A 16,288-nucleotide genomic window follows, 5' to 3' on the forward strand; every position below is an offset into this window, starting at 1 on the left:
TGTAAGTTATCACTTAACTGCTCTCTGGAATAGGAATTAATATCAAAACATAAAAGCAGTAGAAAAAAATTACAAAGGAAAAGATAGGTTTGACCACCTAGGATTTTAAAGTCTCTGCATATTCTCCCTCAAAATAAAATAAAATATAAATGTTAAATTGAAAAAAATGCAGTAAGTGGTAAATATACCTAATATACAGCAAGCTTTGCGGATCAATAGGAAGAACACTATTATCTCAATATAAAAATGAGCATGGTACACATTTTTCATGGTCTAATAGACACATAACCTCTCTGATGTAGGACATTTGCATCTTAAATATTCTCATCACCATTACATTTTAAGTGTAAACTTTTCTTCAGGCGAAGACCACCCACCTGATGCCTTGTGAGGCACTGTTCCCAGCAGAGGGACATTGACGGTTGGATCTGCCATGATGCCTTTATCCAGGGAGCGCAAGGACAGGAATTCATAGAAGTATTCTTCCTACAGTGAAGGGCACTGACAGTTAGTACCATGGAAACCACAGAGAGGGAAAAGCCACCACTTAATTCATGCTCCATCTGATAGGGCAGAGATAATTTTCATTACAAAAACTTGGAGCACATGGCATCCAAGATACTGTGTAGGCACAACTCACCCTTCTGTGTTAGATTGTGTTTGGAGAGAAGTGATCCCTAAAAACTTTAAAAACAGCCACAAAAGGTAATCTTTTTTTTTTTTTTTGAGACAGTCTTGCTCTGTTGCCAGGCTGTAGTGGTGCAGTGGTGCAATCTCAGCTCACTGCAACCTCTGCCTCCCTGGTTCAAGTGATTCTCTTGCCTCAGCCTCCTGAGTAGTTGGGATTACAGGTGTGTACCATCACACCTGGCTAATTTTTGTATTTTTAGTAGAGACGGGGTTTCACCATGCTGGTGGGGCTTGTCTCAAACTCCTGACCTCAAGTGATCCACCTACCTTGGCCTACCAAAGTGTTGGGATTACAGAAGTTAGCTACCATGCCCAGCCAGCAATCTTTTAACTTAAACGATATTCTTTAATTGCTGTCTCTTTAAAAGATTAAGAAAAAAAATTCTCTTAGTGATGTCAAACCAGTCATTGACTAGAATTCATCTCAACTATTTTAGTCATTCTTTAATACTCTAAATTCTAAAGTGAGTCCTTTGATCAGAATTTGGAGAGTTGTAATAAAGTTCCAAATTTCATGATCCTGCTGTTAACATTTATTTTTTACTCTCATTCCCTTTGAAAGGTTTATATTTAATGTCTCAATTTAATTATGGAGAGAAAAGCCAAAGAATGCAAAAACCACCATCACAATAAGACAACAAGCCATACACCATTACATTGTAAACATTTTCATTTTCCCACTAAGTCCAGTTGAGAAAATGATTCCTGCTACTCAGATGGCCATGAATACTGAAAGTAATGATGAATAATCTCACCATAGAACTTTAATGCTTAATGGATTCCCAACTGGGTTATTAAAAGGGTTTGTGAAGGCTGGGCACGGTGGCTCACGCCTGTAATCCCGGCACTTTGGGAGGCTGAGGTGGGTGGATCACTTGAGGTCAGGAGTTCCAGACCAGCCTGGCCAAAATGGTGAAACCCTGTCTCTACTAAAAATACAAAAATTAGCTGGGCGTGGTGGCGGATGCCTGTAGTCCAAGCTACTTGGGAGGCTGAGGCAGGAAAATTGCTTGAACCTGGGAGGTGGAGATTGCAGTGAGCTGAGATCATGCCACTGCACTCCAGCCTGGGGAGTGACAGTGAGACGCTGCATAAAAAAAAAAAAAAAAAAAAAAAAAAAAGTGGAGGGAGGGCAGTTTGTGAAGGTAACAATATGTTCTTGCTTAGAAATAAAGAACAGTCAATAAATGGCACCAGTGCTAACATGAGAGTTAGGCAAGTTGAGTGGTTCTGCAATTACCTGTAGTGACATCCAGAATTGCATCAATTTAATGTTATTAATTACATTAATATGGGCTAGAAGGAGGTTAAAAAAGAATATGACCCTATATGCAATATAAAATATATTTTACAACATGGAAGATATTAAGAGACACATGGTAGACATTCAAACAATTTGCTGCTTTAAATCACAATATCGCATGTAGTAGGCATTAAGGACTTTATATGAAGATACTAATGCCAAGGGGTAGTCTCAGATGCTGTGGGGACTTGTCTATACTTGAAGTGAATTGAGAAACACTTCCTGGTTTCACCAGGCTGAAAGGAGCACCTTCCTGGACCAAATTCCCACTGCATCCCCTCCTGTGAGTTGTGGTCGAGGTTCCAGAAGATCACAGTGAACAGTTCCCTAGTGGAGTAACAGTGTTGCATAAGTTAATTTATCAAACTGATTCACTAGGATGACCCTGAGAATAAAGAGTCATAAGACAGGTAAGTCTTACCCTGTTTAAGGGAAACTAGAGGTTTAAAAGAAGTCTGATGAAAGGAGTGTTGTCGTGAAAGGTAATTCAATTTGGAATGAGTTCCTTTGAAAGAGAGAACAGTATTTCTGTCCCTGCAGGGAAACCAATGACTATTAAAAGTGGATTGGTTTTCATGAATCCAGGTGTTTTTAATGACTTCTGCCAGCTGCACTTCCCTCTACACTTTGCTAGATAATATGTATCATTTAACATATTGTTCTAAAACATATTTTAGTTGGCACTATGAAAGGATTTAGTGACAGATGCCTTTATAATGAATAACATTTGAATTATTTATATTACCTAAGTACAGTAACAACAACACAATAAACGTGAGTGTAATACACACCATGTGCCAAAACACTAAACACTTTATCAACAGGGTATATCATGATGGAAGAGAACTGGATGGATAGAATGCAAAAACTTTGAAATGAAAAGGTCAATTACCATATAAGTTATCATTTGCTATCCTATAGTTATATCTTTGAGTTTTGTCACATTATAAATTATACCTATGTGTGATATATTTAAAAATTACATTTGTAAAATTATATTTTAATTAAAAATACAATATTTTAATTTAAAAAATAAACTTTTAGTTAATAAGAAAAACTAGACACCAAGATTAAAACAATGATTATGTAGAATTGATGTTTTTTCTTTTCTCTCTTTTTCAGATTTTCTATATGTGAATTTATATCTTTTAGTGAAATAAGAGCATTTATTTAAAAACAAGCATTAATCATGTACCTTCCTTTCAGTTCTGTGGCTGATGATTCTATTTGCATAATTCTCTGATCATAGATAAAATATTCTTCTTGAACATCTATTTAACATGACTGTGTTTATGCAACAATTCTATTTAAATCTCTTCCATGTCTCCTTGAAAGTGTACTTCAAGGAAACAGCAATCAGCATAAAAAAGCTTCTGATTGTCTCTTTCTTTCAAAAGTTTTGATGATGTTCAAAGAATGTGGAACTGAAAAAATTTCATTCTGAGGCCAGAAACATAACTTCACAGAGCCTTCAGGTATGGCCACAGAAGGTAGGCTGAGAAGCATGGAATCTGTTATACTCAGAATCAGAGAGCTGATAATGAGCAGTGGCATGACTGCTCCACATGATGCAGCTAGGCTTAATAGATTTCTCTGGACAGCCAATACTCTGATCTAATCAATAACAAACTTTACACAAAGGTGTCCCTTTTATTTCTTTGAGAATCAGCAAACATTTGTCTTATTCTAATAAGGCTGGATAAGGCAGGAACTGGTGAAAAGTTTCTTTCTTGGGTGTTATCAGCAAAAGGCAGTTACCAGAGTAAATCATTTTCTTTCTTGTTGAAGATGATAATGGTGCTTGTATCTCTGAAACATGTAATTTCCTTTATACTTGGTATATTTCTTACAAAAAGATTTTGTCTGTGGTTTTCATTGCCTCTTTAAAAATTCTAACTTTACAATGGGAAGTTTTAAGATCAAAAAAAAAAAAAAAAAAAAAAAGAAAGAAAGAAAGAAAGAAAAAATAAAAAAATAAAATTTTAACTTGAAAACCATTTAGTTAGGTTTTCAAGTTAAAAACTGACTGAACTTTTGTTTCTGATGTTGACACTAACTTCTTTCAAAGTTTTACTTTGCCACTGTAAAGAAATCTACTAAAACCATCAATACTGTAAAAATATTTCTACAAATATAGTATCATCATGAACTATAGAGTAAATAGATCGTTCATTTAACCTAAGGGCTTAAATTAAAAGCCATAAGAAATGGCTGATGAACAATATATTTATGCCATACTCTAACTTCTAGACAGGACTTTCTGTGTTTACTTTATTTATAATATAATAAATCTTCTTAGACTCAAATCTCTCCATTGGAAAAACTTATTTGAGAGCAAATAAAATCTAAATTCTATGCCAAAGAGAACAGAGAACTAGCTTAAAAGTTTGGGAACAATTTCCACAAATTACAGATTTATTATTTAGATAAAAGGAACTCAGAGCCTAAACTGGTATACTGGAGAGTCTAAAACCTCTATTAGGAAAAAGTATATTTGGTTCTATTAAATGACACTAGAGAAAACTCAGGTAGAGGCAAACAGGGTGATTATTTGGGAAACACATGAAAAGGTTGCTTTGTATTCAAGCAAAGAATGGGTCTATTCAGGAGAATAATTCACTGGCCTGGTTTGCCATGCAGTAAATTTTCTTTTCATGGAGAAGCATAAAAGACACCCAAATATTATCAAGAGAGGAGTGCTGGAGGTCATTTAACTTGCTTCCAATCAACTTGGCTGAATACGTCCTTCCAGAACAGATGAAGACATCATTTAAACAATGCAAAATGGGACAACTCATAAGGCCTTTGCTCTGGCACTCCTTTTGGGGTAGACATAGAGAAAGGAAGCAGAGAATTGCATTAACCATTGGGAGGAATGAAGAGAATCCAGTATTTCTCTTCTACCTTTGAAGTTCTATGTTTATGGTGTGTACTTAATCTAATAAGCACAATAATTGCAGGAGCCTCTGAGTTAAGAATCAAAGGTTTTTCATAAAACCAAGGACTTCAAACCTCTTTTAACCCATATATCATGATGCTGACCTAAGTGATCATGGAGGAACATTAAAACAAAGGTATCATCTTTGTTCTAAAGAAGATTTCAGGCATTTTTAGATACAAAACACACAGAAGCTGTAGGGTTTGAAAATTTTCAAGTAATTTTTGTTGAACACTTATTATACTGCAGTCACTGTTCATTTAATTCTCACAACAGCCTATTATTAAGTGAATTCAGATTAGTAAAGTACTGGGTATAAAAGGTACTAAAGAGATATAAAATAGCTCCCACACTATATGTGAAGGGCTGGAAAAAATCTAAAATAAACAAGAAAGAAAAATAGTTCAATGTTAAAGACCTAAACAAACAAATAAGCATAACCAATGCTTAAAATAATCTGAATGTCTAGAGCAAAATTTAGCAGATCTCACATTCTTCTTGTTACCTCTCCGCAAAATTTTATCCTTCAAACTCAAAGCTCATTATCCTTGGACTCTGACACTCTGCTGATTCTCATCCTACTTCTTGATTTTCCTGTGTTTCCTCATTAACTCTCCTCTCAGTTCAAAATCATATAAAAATCACTAAGCCTCTTTTTATATTGTCATGAAACTCAGGTATTTTAACAGATTGAACCATTTCCTTGTAGGCAGTGATGCTTAACATGAACCATTCACACCCTTCTTCCAAAGCTCAGACTCTTCTTGCCATCTGCCTCATGCCCATGCTCACATGCATGGAGCCTGGTTCATTATCTTCCAAAATCAGCCTCCCCACTTGATTTCTTCTTCTTTTCTTTTCTTCTTCTTCTTCTTCTTTTTTTTTTTGCATCTCACTCTGTTGCCCAGGCTGAGATGCAGTGGCATGATCATGGCTCACTGTAGCCTCAACCTCCCAGGCTCAAGCCATCCTCCCACCTCACCCCTTCCAAGTAGCTAGGGCAGGCATGAGCCACTGTGCGCAGCCCCACTTGATTTCTTTTTAGCTGCCAAGTCTTGTTATTGTTCCAATTAACAAAGATACTGAATTCAGAATCATTGCTGTTTCTTACCTCTATCTCATCTCCCCATAGAAAGACACCAAAATCTTATCCTTTCTTCTTTTATATCTTATGATTCTGTACCTTTCTTTTATCCTCACCACTTCCACCTCAATCCAGCCTTTATTTCCCCATATTGGCATTATTATAACATTTGAAATATCTTTCTTGCCTTTCACTTTAAAAGTGGCCAATACATCTAATTAAACCACCACTTTTGCCATGTTACGATCCTTTCCTGTCCCCACTTATAGCTGGGATAAGGCCCTCAACCTGTTAAGTGTCTCCACAGCCTGGTTCCTTTATCTTTTGATCTCTCACTATTCCCCAGCAGGGATCATCTTCTAGAGCTCACTGGCTTGAGGTGACACCATAGCCATGCCTATATTCCAGTGATTTCACCTCTACTGACCTTTGATAAGACTTAAACCAGCTTGGCCCTTAAACATCTACCACTATGTATTATTATTTAACTTTTCATATGTTTATATCTTGTATTCTCATCTAAATGTTGAGTTCCTTGTGGCTAAGAACAAGACTATATATTTTTTCCAATAGTCTATTGGAGACTTACTCAGCATTGTGCACAGCAAGGCATTTGAAAAATATTTGCTGAATAAGTGAATGAACGACCTACTGAGAAGCATCCGGAAGTGTAAACCCAGTGTGTTCCAGAACACATTGTTGTGGTGAAACAGCATTAACCTCTGATTCTAGTGACAGGCAGCAGAATCTGTTTTGGCAATTGCTAAGTTACTTTTATGGGCCAAAAACTTCTCTCTTACTTTTCGGTGTGGTCAGTCATCACAGCCCCCAATTGAGAATACAGGATACTTTTGAAAAAAAGAACAATCAAACATTGACATTTGATATCTATCTGATCTGTGTGTAGTTTATAACTGTTTTATGCTTATTCTGGCACAAATTTTGGCAATGAGGCTCCCAGAAAGAATGTAAGCAGACAATGTAAATGAGGTCCTGTTCTGACACAAGACTTTGCCCAAGGCTCTTCTGGTTTATATTTCCCTCTTGGGTTTCCAGTCACTTTGCCTTCTATAAATTATAGGATGTAATTGTGACATCACTGGGAAAATGTGAAATACAGATTGAGTATCCCTTATCCAAAATGCTTGGGACCAGAAGTGTTTTGGATTTTAGATATTTTTCAAATTTTGGAATATTTGAATATATAATAAGATATCTTGGGGATGGGACCCAAGTCTAAACACAGAATTCATCTGTGTTTCATATATACCTTATAGGCTGAAGGAAATTTTATATGATGTTTTAAATAATTTTGCAACCAGTCACATGAAGTCAGGTGTGGAATTTTCCACTTGTAGGGTCATGTTGGCTGTCAGAAAGTTTCAGATTTTGGAGCATTTCAGATTTTGGATTAGGAATGCTCAACCTGTATCAACACTGACTATTTTTCCCTGCCTCCTTTTGAAACTAGCTGTTAGAAGAACGTGTTTCATAAAGGAAAAGGGAAAGCACCTTGTCATGCAGAGTAGTTATTTATTTTACTGATCATGGCTTAAATAGGCAATGGAAGAACCATTGCCTAAAAAGAAAATCTCAATTAGCCAACTTCTGTTCTAGTCATTGTTTCTATACACACTAGGCTAGACCACAGCCGGTGGGCTGGATTGAGGGAGTGAAGTTATTGGAATATAAAGGTGATATTAAAACTAGAACTTCACCAACCTAAATGCCCATCGATGATAGACTGGACAGGGAAAATGTGGAACATATACACCATGGAATATTATGCAGCCATCAAAAACGATGAGTTCGTGTCCTTTGTAGGGACATGGATGAACCTGGAAACCATCATTCTCAGCAAACTGACACAAGAACAGAAAATCAAACACCGCATGTTCTCACTCATAGGTGAGTGTTGAACAATGAGAACACATGGACACAGGGAGGGGAGTACTACACACTGGGGTCTGTTGGGGGGAAATAGGGGAGGGGACAGTGGGGGGTGGGGAGTGGGGGAGAGATATCATGGGGAGAAATGCCAGATATAGGTGAAGGGGAGGAAGGCAGCAAATCACACTGCCACGTGTGTACCTATGCAACAATCTTGCATGTTCTTCACATGTACCCCAAAACCTAAAATAAAATAAAAAAAATAAATAAATAAAAATAAAACTAGAACTTCAAGTAAACACATCCAGGACCATGAGAGTTTTGTAAACTAAAACTGGCAGGAGATCACAGTTTGGCTTCACATAAATCTGAAATTTCTAAGACAGTTTCCATTTTTTCCTCCTAGGGTTTGGAATCACCACTGCTCATGCAAACCAGAAACAGACCTGGCCATCTATCAAATCGTTGGCTAGTCAGTCTCTTTCAAGATTTCTAAAGATAGGGAGGTAACAGAGAGCTATATTGCTATTTTGCATTAAATAAAACCACCAGTTAAGATTTTTTTATTTTTATTTTTTGAGGAAGGGGTGACAGAAAAGTAGAAAAGCAACACATTAGGAAATGGAAGACACTTTTTCAGCTCATCTAAAAATTGAAAAAACAAAAGTATTAGTATAAATACAAAGTAGTATTTAAACCAAATTTAGCCCTGTTCAGCACACTGCTTTTACTGGTTTGTCAAAATTTATAATGGAAAGGGTGGTGTAAACAGCAGTGGGGCTTCTGAAAGCTTCTATTCCCCTCAAGTTTCCAGGACAAGTAAGCCTGCTCTAACTCAAGCAGTCGCAAAGTCCTGAGTCAATGCAAACCTAAAAATTGGGCATAGGAAAGAAGGAAGCATTAGACTGGGGAAAGAAAATGTCATTACAAATGGTGTGGCTGGCACTGTGGGGACCAAGGACAGTCTAAATAGGAGGTGTGGAAAAAGAAACTGTGGAGAAACTCGAGAGCACAAGTACACGTTTCTGTTAGATGCTAAGACAGCATGATGACTCCAGAGCATGGAGGTGCCCAGAAAGCGGCAGGGTGTGTGCAGGTACTTGGGAGAAGAAGGGAGAGGGAGGCAGTTCTGGAAAGGGAAAGGAATCTCTTTCCTAGAGTTTTCTTTCATCTCATCTCAGGACTACATTTGAATATTTCTTAAAGCTTCAGAAGCAGTCATTGAGTATTCATATGTATGGAGGGAAAAGAGAACTGTGCTAAGAGCTATTTCTTTAATAAGAATTTTTTTAAAACTTGAGCAATTGGCCAGGCGTGATGGCTCACACCTGTAATCCCAGAACTTTGGGAGGCCAAGGCGGGTGGATCATGAGGTCAGGAATTCGAGACCAGGCTGACCAACATAGTGAAACCTCATCTCTACTAAAAATACAAAAAAAAAAAAAAAAAAAAAAAAAAAAAATCAGCTGAGTGTGTGGTGCACGCCTATAATCCCAACTACTCCAGAGGCTGAGGCAGGAGAATTGCTTAAACCCAGGAGGCGGAGGTTGCAGTGAGCCAAGATGGCACCACTGCACTCCAGTGTGGATGACAGAGCGAGACTCCATCTGGGGGGGGAAAAAAAAAACAAATCCTAAGCAATTACCCTTACATCTCATGCAGTACATTTGTTCTTCATCAGTATCTCATTTTTTTGTTCTCTCCTTCACGCATTTCACATGGTGGTATATTTCAGCAAATTAAAATTTTTAGAACAGAATGATATTTACAAAGTATACATAAAAACTTGAGTAGCACATATAAGTAGCTCAAAGAGGCAAAATTAATGTTCTATTTCTTTCACAGTTCTTTAAAATGCATAGTTACCTTCAGGGGCATATAGTTACTTCATTCTATTGATAAAAAGTAAATGTCAAAATTTTAAACTTAGAAATGTCAGGAGATGTACTCAGTGATGACTTTCGAAATATTTAAAATTAGGTCATATTTTTCTTAGTTTAGCTTGAGGTAGTTTTCTAAAATCTTTAGTATTTTTTCATTGACTCCACATGGACAGTATTAATTTATTCTTTGATTAAAAGAAGAAGGAAAAAAAAAAACAGACTTTTCCCCTTAGCTTAATGTTTTGAAAAAATGCATTAGACACTTTTGTAAAGGTTATGAGATGTGCCTTAATTTGACATTTTTGTTCAAGTAATTGCAATTGCATATTTCAGAATACTATGTTACAAGATATCTTCTAATGACCAGTTTGTTCTGTTCCTACCTAAGAATCAAACAGAAAAAAAAAAGTCTATAACCTCTTGGTTACAGATTTACAAAGTCCAAAATTTAGGGGACTAGTCTTGCCAAAGAAGAATTTAAGAATAGTCATGTACTCGATTAATTTTATTTTACATTTTAGGAAAAGTCATTGCCTAGAAGATATACCATACTTGGCTCTTTTAATCTTCTTCTAAGATCTTCTAGTCATTTGCTGTTTAAAAATTGTACTCATACATGCATTATTCATTCCATTTAAGAAAAAGAGAAACTAAGGCAGAACTGAAAATTTCCTGAGGAGCACTAATGATGACAATCCATAATCCGAGGTCTAACTAAATCTATGTGGCCAACTTCAATTGTCCTCCCAATCCCCAAGAAATTCTTGTAAACATCATTAGTCTCTCCCTTTTTGTACACACGACAATTGAATAGTTTCCACCCAGGTATGCTGTCCCATTCCTGCTGTCTTCTCTCAACTGATGTCAATATCCTATTCATAAAGAAAACAGAGATCACTACATATGAATCCTCTCAATATTCCCCCTATCTATCCACAAATGGTCTATGCACATCCAATCCTGCTTCCTTTCCATATCCTCTGAGACTGGCTTCATCATTTGTGCCATCTTTGCTCATGTAGGTATACTAATGTGATGAAAAGATTAAAAACCCTGTCTCCACCATCATTATCATGCTTTTAAGAGTCTATAACCATGGCCTCAATTTTCTTGCCCATCAGTCTTTACTACAGTATGGTTTTGCCCCAGTCACTAGTAAAATTTCTCATAAAAGGTTACTGATAACCTCCAAGTTGCTAAGTCCAATGAGCCCTTTCCCATCTTTATCTCTCCTGTCTTCTCTGAATTTTTTTAAGACAATTAACTTTTCCTTCTCTTCTTTTTTGATGTATTCATAGCAACTCTCTCTGAGTTTACCTTCTCCTTCTCTAAACACTTTCTCTAGTCACCTTTACACACTCTTCTCTCTATAATTGCAACTCAAAAAAAAAAAAAGAGTTCTGAATGTGGGTCTATGCATTCTTAGAGAATTCATAGCTTTGATGTTCATATGCATATAAATATTTTTTCTGGGGGAGAGAAGGCCCTAGCTTTCTTCACATTCTCAAAGGAATCTATGGCTCAAAAAAAGTTAAGAACCATTGTCTTAAGTGTTGATTTTCTGGCTTATGCCACTAGTCTGCTAGTAGTCTGCTCTTCTAGCTTATGTTCTCTTCTTGAGGGCATCTTATCTACTTCTATGACTTCAAATTACCCCTACATTTCATTAGCCTCCAAGTTTTTTATCTCCAGTATTCACCTTCCTACTAACAACTGTGTACCAGACATTTCCCTTTGGACTTAACATTGGAAATATAATGGACAAACTCATTATCTTCCCAGTGAAGCTGTTCACTTGTATTCCTTAAGAAAGCATAATTTACCTACTACCCAAAACATAAACTTGGTGGTTTTTCTAGACTCCTAACTTCTTTCTCACCAACTACTACTACAACTTCTCATTGATTTCTCAGCTTTATTCCCTTCTTTTCCTTCCCATGTTACTACCAAAATTCAGACATTTCTCCTTCATGCTCCTGTGAGCTAACCTACCTCCCTATTAACTCATGTCCTCCAGATTTATTCCTTCAGTAATCTCAATCTACACCGTCATCCAATTTTTCTTCTTAAATGCCAACTGGAATATATCACTGCTCCCACTTAACACCCTTAATGGTTTCTTATTACAATGAAGACTTTAGGTACAACTTTAAATCTAGCTCTGCCCACCAGCCTCTTCTCCCATATCCTGCCTCACAGGTCTTTGATCTGGCCATAGCAAGCTTCAAGTTAACTGAGCCACCAGCCTCTACCATGAATCTTATTTCATACTCTGTGCCTGGAGGTCCACTCCCTGCCCTTGTCCACCAAGCAAACTTTGACTTATCTCTCTAAGTTTGGATGAATGTCCTCTCTTTGGTAAAACTGCCCCTGTTACAGATGCTTCTATCCTGTCGCCCTTTCCTCATCTTTACTATTGTATTTACAGCAAAAATCTATTTTCTTGTCTCTTCCCCCACCTTCTACCCCAATTAAACTCTCCTCATTGGAAGGGATTATTTCTCTTCTTATTTGAATCTCCAGTGACTAACTATTTTTTGTGGCTCAAAATATATTTCTAAAAAATGAATGCAATCTTTGGGTTAAGTTAGTCATAGTCTAAAAAAAAAGGTAAGTCACTTTTTACCATGTGCATTCAAGTCATGAAATTGCTGAATTTCAATGAAACAGAAGCTCAAGTACACTTGCAAAGTGTTGGCTGAGAGAGATAGACATTTGGGTCCCAGTCAACAGTCAGCAGGAAATGGGAATGGGGGCCAAAAAGGGAGACTAAGCTGGTCCAGAGCTGGCTCTTGAAGGGAGAGAGCCAGCAGTCCAAATAACAATGGTCATGAGGCTGGGGAGAATGTGGGTGAAATCTGGGCTAGAGTGAGACCAGCTTGGCTTGAATTCTAACTACTATTTACTAGCTGGCTTTGGGTACAGGCTTGGCCTCACATTCACTCAACACATATGTACGGAGTGTGCCAGGCATTAGGCATTATGTGTACCTGAGATGCCAAGCTGAGTAAAAACAGACCAAATATTTGTCCTTATGGAGCCTGCAGGCTGGAAGGGAGCTGGTCATTCAAGTAAGTAAAAAATTAAGACTGTCATAAAGGTCTTCAGAAAAGTACATGGTTCTTTGAGAATGTGTATTTTGGCTTATCTTGGGGGTCAGGAACAGCTTGCTTGAAAAAGGATGGCAGAATTGAGATCTGCTCAATGAGCAAAGGTTAAACAGATAAAGGACGGGGAGCTTTTTAAGCAGAAGAAAGATCAGATGTGTAAGCTCTGGCAGGACTCTGGCAAGCTTGAGGAATCCAAGGAAGCCAGTGTATACTTTGCAGTGTTGTTGTGAGGATTAAATAATGCATGTAAAGTAGGTGCAAATGTTGGCACATTGTAAGCATTCAACAAATGCTAGTTACTATACACAGAATCAATATAAAGTCCCTTACTGATGCAGTGTCATAGCAGGAGTCCCTAGACAGTGGCAGTACCCATAGAAAAAAGCAGTTTGGAGATCCCTGGATGCTGAGAGCTGGAGGGGTGTGATCAAGGGAGGGTCTCTGTAATGCATTGTGGGTATAGGGAGTAAGGTTCAGAATGAAAGCAGGGGCTATGAAAATAGTCCAAAACAATCTTTCTTTTCTAGTTCAAGTTAGCACATATGGGCAAAATTAGAATTATCTTATTTCTTTAACTCTAAAATAAATTAGAAATGTCTTATCAAACTATTAATTTGCAGGAAATTTAGAGGATAGAGGAACAAGTTAAACTACACCACAAAGATGTAATCAATAAAATCCAGATTATGGGAAACTCTACAGGGCAAAAACCTGCTTCTTTAATAAAAATTTGAAGGAATGAAAAAAAGACATAGAGAGGAAATCTCCATGTGTTTTCCAGTATTATGTAAGGCAAGTATTATATATATTCTATATAATCTATATATAATATATATATATATTCTATATTATATGTATTATTCCCAGTATTATACAAGGACATCTCCATGTATCTCCCAATATTATACAAGGCAAAACTACAGAAGAAGTCTTAGTCCCTATATTTGAGAATCTCTGATAATAATATTTGCCTGAATTTAACTACTAAGAGTATCTGCTCCTGTTTAAATTAAATTCAATATTGCATCCTATATTACAATTTCCTATATTACATTTTGAATAAGAAGAAATCAGACTAGGTAAAATTATATTGTGATTAAAGTCTACTGTGCTTATATTTTCAAAAGCAATTTTGATTTTCATAGATCTTGCCTTTTACCCTAGGAATCCATTTCAACCAATAGCTCCGATCAAAGATTTAAATGTAAATTCTAATTAAGAACAAAATCTTTTCCAAATTAAGATATACACAGAAGAGTAAATCATTATATCTGGCTGCTCTTTATGTGTTCATGCCTTCTTTCATTCATTCACCCAGTAAATATTTACTGAGCACTTTCCATGTGCCAGGCTCTGCTCTAGGCCCCAGTGATGCAGCAGTCAGCAAAAGAGGTAAAAACTCTAGGCCCTCAGGGAGCCTACTTCTGATGTGATGAAGGGGAGGAGACACATTATTTTTAAAGAAATGTTTAAATGGACATATAATTTATCAAGTAATGACAGGCACTGTGTGGAAGACTTCAGCAGAGAAAGATGATAGAGAATGAAGAATATGCATGGTAGGGGATTGCTGTTTCAGAGAGGACAGACCGGGAAGCCTGCTGGGCTGGGATATCTTAATACAGATTGGAATAAAGTGAGAAAGCAAGAAGAGCAGAGGGAATGCTTAGTGCCAAGTCCCTCAGGTGGCAGCATACCTGACACATTCATGAAAACAGCGAAGAGGCCAGTATGGCTGTACCAGAGTGGATGGGTACCACGGTTATGAGCATGCAGCCCAAGGGGAAGCAATGCCTTAACCCAGGCAAAGCTGTCTGGAGATTCCAGAGGAGGAACCTGGAAAAGTGCCCATAATAACAAGATCAGTTTTAACATCCTCTGGGGCCAGAGGAAACACTGTAGGTGACATCAACTCCTATCTGCCTCTTACTTCTGATTTCTCTTGTCCATGACCCCTCTCCTGGAGGAGCTAGACCCTACTGATAAGGGTCAACCATGTTGCAACCTCCCAAGCTGCAGTTAAGGGAGAGGACAATCTTAACTTTAAATAAAGGTCAGAATTTTAACTACCACACAGAAGAGGAGACTTTAATTACTGGCATGAGAATAATCTTAGCACTAAAGTAATCAGAGGACATTTTATTATCTTAGGCTGACTACAGAAATCCCAGGATCTGCCTGAGCATCCATCATCCAATGACCCAGGGAGAAAACAGCCTAGTGGTAGGTTTGCAGGAGCTGCTGTGAGAAAGAGTCAAGATTGTTCTGTGTGATTACACCTGATGGCATTTTGCTTCTATGGTGTAATAATTTATGTAAGGATTTTAAGAGTAAAAGAGGGGCAGCAGATTTGCTATTTGTAACGTTAGCCAAACTCACAGTCTGGTTTGTTTGTTTGTTTGTTTTGCCTGCTTAAAACATGCCAGAATATTAGGTCAAAATTGAACCCTCCTTCATTACTTTTTACTTTTATTAAGTTATACATTAGCTTTTTGATTTCTAAGAATTATTTTCTGAAAATATTTGAGTACTTGCAATTCCTGTTCCTAGATGTATATCTACTTAATGATAATCACTCTCTTCTGAAAGCACAGTGAATGACAGTATTTTACAGTCAAAATAAATGGTTATATGACAAATGAAAGCAGACACTATAGTTAGTCAAGTTGATTCATCAAAAAAAATACACACACACACACACACAAACAGACACATTAAAGTCAAATCAACTGTCATCTTTTAGTGATGACTGTTGATCTGATGTGATGAGAGAAAGTTCCCGCACGTGGAAAGGTAGACTCGGCTCCTGGATGCTCTGGAACGTCGTTAACTCATACAGACTGATTCTGGCCCTGGTTCAAACTTCTAAGCCTTTGTTCTTGAGGCTCAGAGGATGGCTTTGAAGTTCAGGATAAAGCTCTTCTAACACACCATTACCAAAGAATAACCTTTTGATTATGATCTCATGAAAGTATAATCAATAACGTACTTAAGTTAAAACCATGGCAAACAGTGACGGTTCTGTAATTGGGCCTTTATGAATTCCATATGTTACAATCTTTGCATTAGCGAACAGTCCTGCATAATACACATATCTCTTCCCCAAACATAGCTGCTGAACTTTCTTAAAAGGCTATGAAACTTTTCACAGCTACTGTCAGCCTTGAACTCTTCAGACCCCTAAGCGTGGGTGTAGTACCTAAAGGGTAGGATTTTTGGAAAGCCTAAAAGGACAAATATTTCCCCCAGATCCAATATACACTCATTTGTGTAAAGCAATTTAATTGAAGACAGTAACTTTTTACCTAATAGTATGGCTTGTGTGCTTTGAAAAATGTATCTGGGGAGAAAAAAGACTTTTCTGACAAATCATTGTTAAAATATAAGTAA

General features: G+C 37.1%; 1 protein-coding gene across 1 annotated transcript in view; it reads right to left on the reverse strand.

The window, feature by feature from the left end:
• WIF1 (WNT inhibitory factor 1) overlaps positions 1-16,288 on the reverse strand; it is a 65,635-nt gene that overhangs the window by 26,839 nt on the left and 22,508 nt on the right. The window contains exon 3 of the mRNA XM_012444960.2: positions 378-486. Coding sequence (XP_012300383.1) covers positions 378-486 — 109 coding nt within the window. The remainder of the gene's footprint in view (positions 1-377; positions 487-16,288) is intronic.

Source organism: Aotus nancymaae, unplaced genomic scaffold (assembly GCF_030222135.1).
Source record: "Aotus nancymaae isolate 86718 unplaced genomic scaffold, 86718_ANA_hifiasm-v0.15.2.pri h1tg000016l, whole genome shotgun sequence".
Classification (NCBI taxonomy): Eukaryota; Metazoa; Chordata; class Mammalia; order Primates; family Aotidae; genus Aotus; species Aotus nancymaae.